The following is a 15,405-nucleotide window of genomic DNA, read 5'->3' as shown; positions in this document are numbered from 1 at the left end:
TAAGTACAACTTAGCAAAATCAGTACATTTTTATTGCACATTTGAGATGTGAATAAGAATAAAAAAAATAAAACAATTCACTCAATTCTGAGTGGCACAATTTTATTTTTTAATACAGCCCAAACTTGTACTAAAAAAAATAATGTTCTATTTCAAACTGTATAACCTATAATTAAAATTATCATTCAACTTTCAATAATTCAGCTAGTTTGGGAAAACTTTGTATTATATGGAATGGTAGAAAAAATGAATTCACTTTGTTAAACAGGAGCGGCCTGATTAATAAAGCATATTGATCATACCAAGGTTTAATTATCAAGAACTAACAATAAATGAACTGATACCAAACTTTTGGGGCTTGTTTTTTATTACTCTTCATAAAAAAACATACTTGATTTTTAGTACACAGTTAACAGTGTGCTTGTAAATAAATTCTTTTTAATTCTTTGGCGTTTCATACTTGTTCTTTGTTCATAAAACATTGCTAGAATCATTCTATTATTAACAATACAATTGATATCAATAGATAGAACGCATCATTCATATGCATTGGTTGTACCTAGATACCATAACTGTTAATCTCTTAATTTAGAATGATAGCATAAAGCACTGTTCATACCACTGAGTTTATTGATCAAGAACTAAATCATAAATAAACAAATGATAGCAAACTTTTGGGGAACATTACTTTTACTCCTCATAAATACATATACTTTTTAGATTTTTAGTACAAAGTTAAACCATGGACCTATAATTTATAGGTCCATGGTTTAAAAGTGTGCTTGTAATCAATTCTGTTTAATTCTTTGGTGTTTCATACTTGTTATTTGTTCATATAACCAGGTCCATGATATAACATTGCTTGGATGGTTCTATTATTAACAATAACAATTAATATCAAATGCTTGTAACCAATGACTACGTTATTTGTACAGTTATAAAAGCTTGCATTGTAAAGAACGTCATTCATGGATGCCATAACTTGTTCTTTCTAATTTAGACATGATAGACTGATAGCATAAACTAAGGAAACATTAAAAAACAAAACTGTTGTCATTTGATTAAATTTAGTTTTTATTTCAGCAGTAGATTTATTATAAATTAATACTTCTCTAGCGTTTCATAATTGCAGGGTCCAATAGAAATTGTATAAACAGCAATTGTATTGTTATTATAACTAAGTTCATGGCTGAGTAATTTTAGGCATCATTTTTAATAAAATCCATATGCACTGTCTGCAGCCACACCTTATATTACCTTAATGTATATGACTGACCTGTGTTATAGTGTAAGATTTTTACATTAGGAAGAAACAGGTAATATTTTTCTCTATAATACTACAAAGAAATTAAGGTTAGTAATAAAATGTTCTTTTTTTAATAGTTACTTAATATGGGTGCACTGTTTCTGGTGTCATGACGTCTTCTACTTGATATAAATTTATACAAGGAAGTCTATTTTCTTTTTATTCAAAACAATGATTGATGTAGACCTATCATAAGAATAGATCTATAACAAATATATTTAAATACTTAATTAAATGAGCTATTAGTGGTTGTACACAGTGTTTAAAGATGTCCATGATGAAGGGAGTAGGTAAATTCCAACAAGTTTGTTTTATATTTTAAAGGTGGAAATTTAATAATTTATTCCAATGTTAAATATATAAATCAAAAGGCAAATTACTGAAAAAAATGACAATGCTGTGGGTATCAGTGGCTGGATCGCAATGGACATACGAAAATAAAAAGCGAAAAGCTAAATCAAAACGATAAAGTAAACAGCCAGAAAAGTTAGCATAGATAATATTATATATAAAATAAACTAGATTTAATTCGTCACTATGACGAATTATAGCTTATATGCATTGATTTAAATAAAGATAATTGATTTTTAAAAGATATATTGATTGATTGATTTTATCAGAATCTTTAATTATTTATAATATGATAGGACCTTGCTAACGCGAATACAATAGCCGGTATCACAATCCGATCAAAGATCCCTCTGCGTATAATGTCATAAACCACATTTGTTGTTACATAATAACAAAGACATAAGTTACTTTTTATATAGATTTCATTATAAATCATATGTATAATCTATACACTAAGAAATAAATTTAAACAAACAATACGGATAATAAAAAAAATCTTATTTCGTTTCCCAAGGTGAGACTCGATCTCGGTACCTTGAATGCCATAGACCACCGAGCCATACACAACTGACTAAAAGTTGTAAAAAAATTCCTTCTTGTATTTACTATGCAGTAACCACTTTGGTTACATACCGCAATGAATTATAATTTTTACTATGATGACATCTTTAAAAATGTAAAAAAAATGATGCACTGTCAAACTATATACTTTTAACTTTAATATATGAACTTTTGAAGGAAGAAAGTTAATATTAAGTTTGTTATTTTGGCCTAAGAAAATGTTATAATTTGTTTGATTGTCGAAATTAATTTTTTTAAATTTAATATGCAATTAATGATGACTTAATCAACTTTTGTTCTCTTAATTTAATAATAAATCATACATAAGATACATACACTTCAAGAAAATTAAATAAAAAATAGGTGTTCCCGAGCATTCTGACGATCTATATAAATTTTAAAATTTAGCATATTTTCACCATTTTGTTAACTTACACGTGCGTAGCCTGTCACTTTTGACGTGCTCGTATAACGCAATTTCGAGTTAAAAAGTGAATAAAATATAATATTATTAAAGAAAGGTTGTACAACAGAAATCGGACAAAAAGAGTGCGCATTAACGTATAACGCGCAGTGCACACTCATGGCAAATTTTTTAACGCTTAAATTGCCTGAAACGTACTCTAATTTCATCGAAAATAAATTTTGACAATTTTGAAAATTGTAAGCGCGCGTACGCATGTACGCATAATTATATTGCCATATGATGGAATATGACCTGAAATTTATGAGTACCAAATTTTGTTTAAAAGTGATTCATGCTTGTCAAGATATGATTACAAACGTGATTTCGCTAAATCGTGCGTAGATCGCGTAATTTTTAATAGCGCACCGTGAAAACATAACCACATCGATTCCTGGCCATAAGGAATATACTATGAAAAATTGACTTAGCTAGATGAAACTGATATCAAGATAATTGACGGACAAAATAGTGCTAAGGAAAGAAAAAATAAATATTCTGACAGAATCAAGAGGTTATATGCATGATAATGCATATAACCTAATTACTGAAAAACGTAATTATATGCAATTATTATTTTGAAAATATTCGTAATTCATGCATTCACCAACAGAGGGTGTAATTTTGGTGAAATTGTTCAGATGGCAAAAAAATGATCATTTTCGGCAATGTTTAGCCTTTTAAAAAACAAGTCATATTTTCATAGTTATTAGGTTATATGCATGATATGCATATAACCTCTTGATTCTGTCAGAATCTTTATTTATTTATTTATTTATTTATTTATTTATTTATTTATTTATTTATTTATTCTTTCCTTAGCACTATTTGTCCGTCAATTATCTTGGTATCAGTTTCATCTAACTAAGTCAATTTTTCAGAGTATATTCCTTATGGCCAGGAATCGATGTGGTTATGTTTTCACGGTGCGCAATCAAACATTACGCGGTCTACGCGCGATTTAACGAAATCACGTTTGTAATCATATCTTCACAAGCATGAATCACTTTTAAACAAAATTTGGTACTCGTAAATTTCAGGTCATATTTCATCATATGGCAATACAATTACGTGCGTAGCGCATATAACGCATGCGTACGCGCGCTTAAAATGTTCAAAATTGTCAGAATTTATTTTCGATGAAATTAGAGTACGTTTCAGGCAATTTTAAGCGTTTAAAAATTGCCATAAGTGCGCATATTTTTGCACGCGCACTGCGCGTCAAACGTTATTGCGCACTGTTTTTTTCCGATTACTGTTGTATAACCTTTCTTTAACAATATCATCAAATTGTATTATCTTTTCAACGCCAAACAGCGTTATACGAGTACGTCAAAAGTGACAGGCTACGCACGTGTAAGTTAACAAAATGGTGAAAATATGCTAAATTTTAAAATTAATATATATCGTTAGAATGCTCGGGAACACCGATTTTTTATTTCATTTTCTTGAAGTGTATGTATCATATGTATGATTTATTATGAAATCAAGAGAACAAAAGTTGATTAAGTCATCATTAATGGCATATTAAATTTACAAAAATTAATTTCGACAATCAAACAAATTATAAAATTTTCTTAGGCCGAAATAACAAACTTAACATTAACTTTCTTCCTTAAGAAGTTCATATATTAAAGTTAAAAGTATGTAGTTTGACAGTGCATCATTTTTAAAAATCTTTAAAGATGTCATCATAGTAAAACATTATAATTCATTGCGGTATGTAATAATCTATCTGCACCAAAGTGGTTACTGCATAGAAAATACAAGTTGTGTATGGCTCGGTGGTCTTTGCTCGTGTCTATAGCATTCAAGGTACCGAGTTCGAGTCTCAGCTTGGGAAACGAAACGAAATAAGATTTTTTTTATTATCCGTATTGTTTGTTCAATTGTATTTCTTAGTGTATAGATTATACAGATGATTTATAATGAAATTTATTTAAAAACACAAAATGTGGTTTATGTCATTATATACGCAGAAGGATCTTTGATCGGATTATGATACCGGCTATTGTATTTGCGTTAGCAAGATCCTATCACATAATTATTATAAATAACTAAAGATTCTGAGAAAATCAATCAATCAAAATATCTTAAATCAATCAATTATCTTTATTTAAATCAATGCATATAACCTATAATTCGTCATAGTGACGAATTAAATCTAGTTTACTTTCTTTGCATCATTATCCCTAGTATCTCTGAAAATGAAACAAACAACAAATATTTAACAACTATGAATTAAAGCATTTAATCATAATCACATCTGATAACTATGACAATATTGACAATGATTGGGTTAAAATAATGTGTATTTAACAGTGATGTTTTTACTTGTCTTTATGTCTTATCTCTACATTTATTTATCAATGCATAGAAGGATGTAAAATACAAATAAACAAACATTGAAAGGGAACACAACTAGAAGATACAACACAAACTTACATATATTACAAATCATTGGTGGCGCTGTTGAAAATAACTTTATGTAAATACTTGAAGGTGTATTCTATAGCATTTGTTGTAAATATTTGAATTTATCATTGATACATTTATCACCTGATCCAAAAGACAAACTTGTACCACCTGTACTGTTTATGACTGACCTGTGTTATAGTGCAAGCTTTACATTAGGAAGAAACAGGTACTAATTTTCTACCACAAAGAAAATAAGGATAGTTACTAACAAGCTAAAATGTTATATTTAAAGAATTTATTAGTTATTTTATGGTGGAATGCACTTTATGGTCCAGCTTCACTTCTTGATCGTTTACCTAGTATAAAAACAAGTATTACAGTAATTACAATATTCATGTTGATGATTACTATATAACATTTTATTTAAACTTCAAAGAGACATTTTTAATTAATCAACAACATAAAATATTGAAGATTTAACTTGTTATTTGTGTTATTTTTGGTAAATTTCGAGAACCAAACTGTAATACAATTTGCAAAATGGCATTGAAATCATTCACTAAACTACCACATCAGAACATAAATCAAACTGCGGGTCAAACTGCGGGTCAAACTGTCATGACATCTTCTACTACTTGATTAAAATGTACACAAGGAAGTCTATTTTCTTTTTATTCAAAACAATGATTGGTGTAGGCCTATCATAAGAATAGCATTCTACAACAATATACTTACTTACTTACTTACTTACTTACTTATTCCAGAACATACCCGAACTTATGACTAGATTCCTCCATAACTTCCTATCTGCCATTGTGACAGCCATTTCTTCACTCTGCATACTGTATCCGTCTCCAGTACATCAATGTATGTGAGAGCTGGCCTTTCTTGTTTTACAAATCCGTGTTTTGGCTGCCACAGTAGAACATCTGAAATCATTTCTTCTTTACTGCGAAGACAAATATATTTAAATACTTAATTAAATTACAAACTATGGCACACTTGTGTGCAAAGATGACCTTATGAGTTTGTTTTATATTTTAATCATACATGTTGATAGATGTCAATTTTTTAAAAGTGGAACTCCATTTAATAACATATCTTTATTGTTTCAATGTTAATACAGTATATATAAAATAAAATACTAAAAACATAATTATATGCAATTATTATTTTGAAAATTTAACGTAATCATGCATTCACCAACAGAAGGTGTAATTTGTTTACATGACAAAAATATTATTATTCTCTGCAATTTTTTTATGCTCTTATATTTCTAAAACAAATCACATTTTCATAGTTTTTTATTTTATTTGCATCGTTAGCCATAGTCTCTCTGAAATGAAACAAAAACAAACATTAAACAACCAAAGCATTTATTATTTTGTTTATAAAATCATAAAATGCGCTACAAAGTCGACAACATCAATTTTCCAAATCTTTGGTACCCAATGAATAACATATAGGAATAAACATATAGAGAAATGTACAATATAATTTGCATGGAATATTAAATATCCTGAACCATTGACTTATATAACAGTAAAGATCATAGGCAGCTTTTCAAGCGATAATACTGTTTTGTTTGATTTTTAGTTCTTTCTTTTCCACTCTTCAAAGGTGGGTGCTAAGAGAAAATAGGCGCATCGACATCATTATTATTATTATTATTATTTATTCAGGCAAAAGATACATTTTACAAAATATAATACAAATCAACAAATTAAACAAACACAAAGCAGAAAAAATCATAGTCACTAGCTGCCAGGAAAGCACAAAAGCAGCAAGCCACTGTCACCAATTAGGTGTGTACCTCCAACCAGTGACTATTAATAATTAAATAATAAACAAGACCCCTGATGGGGACTATTGCAATTTATTGATACATTTTTTGTGGTATTTATCACGTTTTTAAAGCTGAATCGTCAGCCAAACTCGGGCTGATGAAATTCCGATTAGCAATACCTTTTTTTATATTAAATGCCTGATTGTAATAGAGTCTAATTTATTTAAAATATTTGTTTAAACTAGCTGGATTGTCCATTTGGCCTACACAACGCGACATCATTTATCCTAATTACAACATTTATATTTTTCAGAAATGAAAACAGAAAATCGACAACATGGCAACAGGTAACTAAAAATGTCTTTTTTGTGTTCAATTGAGTAGCGGTAAGTTTAAAATATCTAGTTCACTAATCTTCTGTTTTCACCATGTTGTAGAATTTTCTGTAGCTTTAGTGAACTTTTCAGCTTGGTGTGATGATCAAAACCTCTTTCGACAGCTGCGAGTTTTATACCGAGATTTAATTGCAGTAACGGACATAGACAAAGCACGTAAAACGATAGACTTACTACACAAATTAGTTATATATGGACATTTGAGTTATAGCGAGCCATCGTTACTTTACCAAACAATCAAAATAACTCAAACATTTGGTGTCATCAAACTTCTCGAACATTCTTTTCCCGATGTACAAGAAATAAAGATTACAAATTTCGCCCCATATCGACACTGGATTGTCAATTTAGGAATTGCACTGGGAAAAGAAGATATTGACAAAATTGATGCTCTGTACAATGGTAGTGCCGCAAAGAATTACGAAGATGCTTGGAGTATGATTTGGGATTTGGAGAACAGAAAAATACTTTGTAAAGAAAGAAAAGAAGAGTTTATTAACGATCTAAGAAAGATTGGACTGGAATCAAGAGTGAAACCTTTGACTGAAGGTAAGTTAATTAGTGCATTTTGTTATGTTAGCTTCTTATACATAATGAAACATATTCATGTTGAATTAATGCTCCCAATGATATTTTTAAAGAGGTATAGAATATAATTGTAAATTTGTCATTAAATTAAACAGGACAAGTGGCAACCAGTAGCTATGAAGAACAAGGAAGACGAAAAACGGTTAAATCAGAAATTGGTTAGTTGCTTCAGTTAATAAAACTTTCAATATATTGAAATAAAGTCCTTTTTGATATGTTTAACTTGACCACATGAACAATGATACAGTAATAGGAAGCTTAAAAATGTAAAAGCATTGGTTACTATTTTACATAAGTAAGCCTACATTATGTTACTCTCAGAGATAGCAGAAGCCTAATTTTTTTAATCTGCATTTACAACGCTTGCTCACTGACTTACATAAAAAGAGTCAACAATAATCTACAAAAACCACAAACTTTAACTTACAATATAAGTTCTTACATTACAGACTAAAACACAAAACAACATTTACGAAATAATTAGAACAAGGAGACTAATTCTGTCCATGTTCCCTCTTATCATGGCATTTAAACACTGCACACTATCATTATGCTGCAGTCGGCAGGTATGAAATATTTCTGTTATGGGAGCAGAATTTAAATGGCAAGAAATAATAATGACACTTTCATACTCTGTAGTATACATTATAGCAACCAAATTTTATTTCTAGGCCACCCACCGATATACGTACTCAACTGTATCAATACCTATTTATATATATTTAATTTCCTCAACAAATTGATGTAAATAAATATTGAGCTATAATAAGCATTGAATTTTGCGCTTTTTTTCGGGGCTTCCCCTAGACATACGTTCGCATTGAACTTGAACGCAACGCAATCAAAACAAAATACTGAGTGATTGAAATCGGCAAAAAAAATGTTATCGTTCTTTCATTAGTTACGTGTATTTATTGGAGGAAAAAGTAGATCGTTTTGCTTATTGGTAGCATGCTACATGAGAGTGCCTTTTCCTGTAAATTAGAGCTGCCATTTATCATGAATTTTATGTGTGAAAGTACCATTTCCGACCAAAAAAACAAACAAAACACTGTACATTTCCGTAACAATAAACAATTTTTAATTAGATTATGTAGCCCAGAAAAAAATATCAAACAAACAGTTAACAAATCAAATTAAACATTTTTAATCAGCAAATGTAATAATAATTTTCTGAAAGGATAGAATTTGATTATTCCTTCAATGTGATTATGACATACTAGAGAATTGTGTGTTCAATCATAAATAAAACTAATAGTTTCTGCTGCCAATCCAAAATATACCGTACATATACCATATAATTATGAAATTCGTGCACTGTTTCCGCTGCACATACTTCGTGGGTGGGCTGTGAAAAAGTTGGCTTTCATTTTACCCAAAATGCACTTCATGAGACGGAAGTATAGATTGACCTAGAGTCTCGTGTAGTGAGGTTTATACCTGACAAAAACAAAACAATGATGGTTTCTCAAAACATCGTAGCATTGCTTTCTATTTTAAATCTAATGAGCAGAAGTGGCTACGAATTTACACCGCACATACAAGCACAATCTAGAAATGTAGAATGGGCATTGACTAGATTTATGCAAAGAAGACGACAGCGTTTGCTGATAACTTTGGCTGCTGTTCTTCTCGGAACATCCAACTTCATCGATGATGATGATGATGATGATGACAGGAGGGCTAGAAGAAGAGTCGCTAGGGCTAGAAGACGACCTTTTCTGTTGCCATGCAGTCTCCCCAACCTTCGCTGCTCCCCACAATTGAATTGCAAAAATAGTTATTTCTCCAGTCCACAGAGTGACATTTTGATCTGTTGCTTGCTTATACACATGTGTGTCAATGCAGCAGAAAAACCAAACAAACGCGTCACGTTCTGTTAGTTTTTGACCTCGTGCCATGGGCCGGGTCACATATACGGTATATTTTGAGTGCAGCAGAAACGGGGTACGAAATATACAGTATATTTTGGAATATATCGTATAATATCCACAAACGATGGGGATATTTATGCGGTATATATACCGCATATAATACGGAATATTTTTTATGAGACCCGTTTCTGCTGCCAAAAAATATACCGTATATAAAATATACCGTATATATATGGTATATTTTTGGCAGCAGAAACGGGCCCTTACAATAAATAATTCACAACACCAATCCAACAACAAACAATCACAATCACAATATAACAGTACCTCAAGTTATACAACACCAAACGTACAGTATGACACAGCATCAACTCGTGATAACAACTCCTGATTATTATACGGTATAATAATCAGGAGTTGTTATCACGAGTTGATGCTCAAATCTACAATAAATATTGTAAATGCAAGTTTTATTAATTGTAAGCATGGTTATAGTTAACATATGGTAAATCAGTTGCTTATACATATATATGTACACTGGGAACAGCCATGTATATGTATAATTTGTCGGTGACATTCAAAAATATTATACAACAGTGTCATACACAATTATGACAATGAATTGGTCTATTATAGTTGTCTCCGACCTTTTTAATATCATGATTGTACTTGCACCCAGATGAAGGAGGTTTAATCCAGTTATTCTTATTACGATATTAATTGTGTTGTATTTTTTATATCTAGGGTGTATTTATTTGATTATACATGTTACCATATTACACCTCCACTGAATAAACACCCCTCCCCCTAAACACCCCTCTGAACAATAAATGCCTGGGGTATTTATTTGGATAAATACGGTAAGTTACTTCTAGCATTCTTAAAAAAACTGTTGAGTTCGACTTCCCTATTAATGTTTGATCGTCCTCAAGAGTCAACAATATTTTCTAGCATTATTATAAGCAAAAGTACAATTACAAACAGTAAAGGATTTGTTGTAATTCCTATAACTAGATGGTACGCTCGCTTCGCTCGCGTACCATCTAGGTCGTGCCCACAGATGGTTCTCGAATACATAATAATTTCAGCGTTAAAAAACTGGCGATTTCAAATGTACGTACCGCAGTACAATAATACATGTCGTTTACAGGAACGAATAAATAGACACTGTGATGTATGTACTGAACTAAAATTAGCACCCTGGGAATTACTTCCGAAAGAGAAACTTGTCACAAAATGAGACCAATATGTTTAAGTCAAATTTAAACAAACTTAATTTGTGTTTTGTATGTAACATTAGGGTTGAGGAATGGGGAAGAGGATGGGTGCAAAGAGGAAACATTTTTAAATATATTCTTTATCCATTTAGTAACGAAATATTAATTTTTTCATGTTTTACAAATAATATACCACTAAACACAGTAAACCATTGCGATGTAATACTTTGTTGGAACTATCACCGTCCTAGTCGATTGAAATAGTACAGTACATGTAACGATACATCACTACGACGTGTATATGTTTATATAATGTAAAACGATTTGTGAAAATCACCTCTATTCGGGGAAAATCATAAATTCGATTTAATCGTCAATAAATATTAAATTATCTAACTCAACTTAATTAGTATAGGCCTAATGGTTTTCAATTGTTTCTTAGAGCCAATTCATACTTAAGTTGGTTCCTACCCTACCCACCAAAGTTGTTCTGCGTTTAGGGCATGTGATGTACCGTAGGCCTATCCTCTACTCGTTTTACAACGCTACTCATGCCAGTGAGGGAAGGGTGATGATGTGGGTGGTTTAACTGCAATAATAAAGATGTGTACATAATATACGGCGAGTGAAAACGCTAGCTCATTATCCGTTTAAAAAAAATTTATATCCAACCTCTGCAGCACAGATTGGGAAAAAAAATGGATCGAATTTCTGTTATGAGTATACAGTACCTGTACTTGCCTTTACGACGCCTGAGGGAATAGACACTTGTGGAACAGAGATTGGAATGTTCCATTCATCGCAAATCAATACATTTTTATAAACGTATATTAAATCTATCAAAATAGTATTTTTTAAAGAAAATCGGCCTGTCTTCATTCAACATTATGATGCTGTACTCGCTCGCTTACCATCTAGGTCGTGCCCACAGATGGTTCTCGAATACACAGTAATTTCAGCGTAGCAAAACTGGCAATTTCAAATGTACGTACCGCAGGACTATAATACATTGTCGTTTAAAGAAACGAATAAATAGACACGATGATTTATTTAGTCAACTAAAATTAGCACCCTGGGAATTACTTCCGAAGGAGAACCTTATCAAAATGAGTCCAAATTTTTGATTTGGACTCATTTAAAGAAACCAATTTGTGTTTTGTATGTAACATTAGGGTTGAGGGATGGGAAAGCGGATAGGTACAAAGAGGAACAATTTTTAAATATATTCTTTATCCACTCAGTAACGAAATATTTTTTTCGTGTTTTATAGGCCTATAAATAATATACCTGTACCTCTAAATACAGTAAAACATTTGCGATTTAATACTTTGTTAAAACTGTCACTGTCATAATCGATTGAAATATTAAAGTACATGTCACGATACACCACTACGACGTTTATTTTATTGGTAATTATTAATTAATACAAACGTTGAGAAGGAACTGTCAGTATAAAGTGTATTTGTATATAATAATGTGTTTATATATCTAACAGTAGATCCTAACCACAATCTCAGTAATAAAGTTTATCTGTATATATTTTTATATTACATCTAACAGTACGAACATTCACAGTAAGAAATGTTCGATTCAAATGAGGACTAAAAATAGTTAATAGGTATTTACAGTATTGTCAAAGTATTGCAAGTTTATTCTCAAAGGGCCCATATATTTACCTACCGTATGTGTTAAACCAAGGGCTCATAAATTTACCTACTTGTGTTAAACCAAACTCTGGCAGACTGAGAGATTGGGATGTTCCATTCATCGCAAATCAATACATTTGTATAATCATATATTAAATCTATCAAAATAGTATTTTTTTAAGAAAATCGGCCTGTCTTCAACATTATGATGGTGTACTCTAGCTGTTCAACCGGTTTTCAGCTATTAAAAACAATTATCGTAGGAGGAGATAGGAAAATGCGAAGCCTACCCCCCGGTCAACAATCCCCCGGTCAACTACCCCCTCCCCCGGACAACTACCCCCTCCCTTAGGACTATATTTATGTTCAATCTTTTACTTTTGTTTACAATAATGAATAGTAATTCGTCAAAGTAACGAATTAAAATATAGTTATTAATTCCTATTATACACTGTTGCAGAGTCAGGTTGTTGAATGGTCTGGGTGGTAGTTGTCCGTCCGGGGGGTAGTTGTTCTAAAGGGATAGTTGTCTGGGTGGTAGTTGTCCAGGGGTTAGTTGTCCTACGGAGGTAGTTGTCTTAAAAGATTATTTGCCCTCGGAGTATTGTCCAGGTCCAGGAGGTAGTTGTCCGCGGGGTAATTACCCGGGGGGGGGGGGGGAATTGTCAGGGGGTAATTGTTCCTAGGGGTAATTGTCCGGGGGTTAGTTGTCCAGGGGTTAGTTGTCCTACGGAGGTAGTTGTCCTAAAAGATTATTTGCCCTCGGAGTATTGTCCAGGTTCAGGAGGTAGTTGTCCTACGGGAGTATTGTGTCAGAGGTAGTTGTCCGCGGGGTAATTACCCGGGGGGGTGGTAATTGTCCGGGGAGTAATTGTCAGAGGGTAATTTTTCTAAGGGTTTTTTTTCCGGGGGTAGTTGTCCTAAGGGGGTAGTTGTCCTAAGGGGGTTGTTGTCCTAAGGGGGTAGTTGTCCGGGGGGTATTTGTCCGGGGGGTAGTTGTCCTAAAGGGTAGTTGTCCTAAGGGGGTAGTTGTCCTAAAGGGGTAGTTGTCCTAAGGGGGTAGTTGTCCAGGTGGTGGTTGTCCGTGGGGTAGTTTTCCGGGGGTAAATGTCCAGGGGGTGAATATCCGGATACGATTTGGATGCATGACAGTCATAATCACTGGAACTGTTGGGGGGTTTAGTTTTATAAACTGAAATCTATCAATTACATTCGAATTATGAATAGTGGAAAAGAAACAAATGGAAACACAGACGTTGAGGCAAGCACTATTTCAATTTCAGGAACGGCAGACGATAATACACCGGCTGAAATAAGATGCCGGGCTATCAAACGTTTTGTTGTCGATGAAGATGTGGAGCAACAGGATACGTCGGCGTGCAAATCCTGGATTGACGAACATGTGTTCATTATTATAGGAGCAGTTATGTTAATATTAGTAGTTGTTGCAGTCTCTGTCACGTTGGGTCTTCTTTCCATTGAATCAAATTCCACTGGTAAGTACTTCTTGGCTTTCATCTTAGCTTCCTGCGACGCTTGAAACAAACATTTTCCAGCCTCCTGCGTAAATGGTTCGTGCTTGGTACTATGATAAAGACCGTTTTGATCGTTATCATTAGTTTTTTCCTTAAAGTATAGCTCCCCCCAGCTCTTACGTTTAAGTGTGTAATTATACAAAAAAAATAGGAAATATGACTATTTCCCAACAACTCATTTCTAAAACGTCGGGCAGAAAATAGTGTTTTTTAATATATTACAATTTTTTTCAGTAACTTAAAGGAGAGGTTATTAGTTTACAATACGTCAATAAACGCGTTATACTTCGCGACGTACGAGTTGTGTTCGTGGTGAACGCATTGGTGTAATTTTTGGTTAATTAGGCCTAATGAATGCAAATGTTTAAGGCCCATGTGATATTTCTTCAGTATGTTTTACATATAACATTATGATTTGCACTGTACAACAGCATCATCTTAATTAAGTTGCTTATTAATTTTAAGCCAGCTTTCTACTTAGCCTAACTAGCTAGGCTTGGATCCATGTCTAGGCCTATATATTCATAAGTTCGAAAAGGCTTGGTCGTTTCGCCCTATTTATCGTTACTGGGTTTTCTCGCACATTAATAATTTTGAAACACAAAATCATCTACAAACAAATTGTATTGTTCACATCACAAAATTGTTAAGTGACGTGAAAGAAAAAGAAAAATTGTTCAGGTACCCTAGATCATGATGTGTAGTCCGAAGCTGGGTGATTGCCATAACAAACTTCACTGCTGCTGTAAGGCCATCACAGCCTAGCTAAGCCAAGCAGCAGCATCAGTACATACCTAGTAGGCCAAGGCCTAGCTTTATTGAATATATAGCCACGTCTTTCTAAGATCTCCTTAAAATAGACATTTTAGTAATAATCTCATAATCACATCATTACACTGTGAAAACAATGTAGGGTCACATCCAGAATGGGTGTCACGAAAGCTCAGACCACGAAAGCTCAGACCCCCTAAGACCTAAGATCACGAAAGCTAAGACCCAACACCTAAGATTACAAATATTTATCTTTCGCACCTGCCTTGTATTTTAACTCCTAACATTTATTCTGAATACCACACCTTAGAATTGGCACTTTCATGAAAAAGAATCACATAAAAAGTAACAAATACATTTTTAAATTGATGATTTTACAGACGTTTTTCTCGCACACAAAATGACTAGCCTACAGTACAGTAGGCCTACCCCATGGGCCATGTTCAATGTTTTTGTTTCTATGGAACGTCAAAAGAGCAAAAATTATATAGAGG

The 15,405-nt window shown here is 32.6% G+C and overlaps 1 protein-coding gene across 5 annotated transcripts in view; it reads left to right on the top strand.

Annotated features, from left to right (window-relative positions):
* The first annotated feature begins 1,239 nt into the window (after positions 1-1,239).
* LOC140053351 (uncharacterized) overlaps positions 1,240-15,405 on the top strand; it is a 23,779-nt gene continuing 9,613 nt past the window's right edge. For 4 of the 5 annotated variants that reach the window (XM_072098483.1, XM_072098486.1, XM_072098487.1 and 1 more), the window contains exons 1-5: positions 1,254-1,353; positions 7,199-7,232; positions 7,323-7,829; positions 7,964-8,026; positions 13,889-14,101. In XM_072098483.1, coding sequence (XP_071954584.1) covers positions 7,223-7,232; positions 7,323-7,829; positions 7,964-8,026; positions 13,889-14,101 — 793 coding nt within the window. In that variant the 5' untranslated portion in view covers positions 1,254-1,353; positions 7,199-7,222. Of the gene's footprint in view, positions 1,354-7,198; positions 7,233-7,322; positions 7,830-7,963; positions 8,027-13,888; positions 14,102-15,405 lie in introns of all 5 variants that reach the window. The other variant, XM_072098484.1, reaches the window with a different exon arrangement.

This window comes from Antedon mediterranea, chromosome 1 (assembly GCF_964355755.1).
Source record: "Antedon mediterranea chromosome 1, ecAntMedi1.1, whole genome shotgun sequence".
In the NCBI taxonomy this organism is placed as follows: Eukaryota; Metazoa; Echinodermata; class Crinoidea; order Comatulida; family Antedonidae; genus Antedon; species Antedon mediterranea.
Note: the sequence above shows the minus strand (reverse complement) of the source record. Positions and strands in the feature narration are given on the sequence as shown.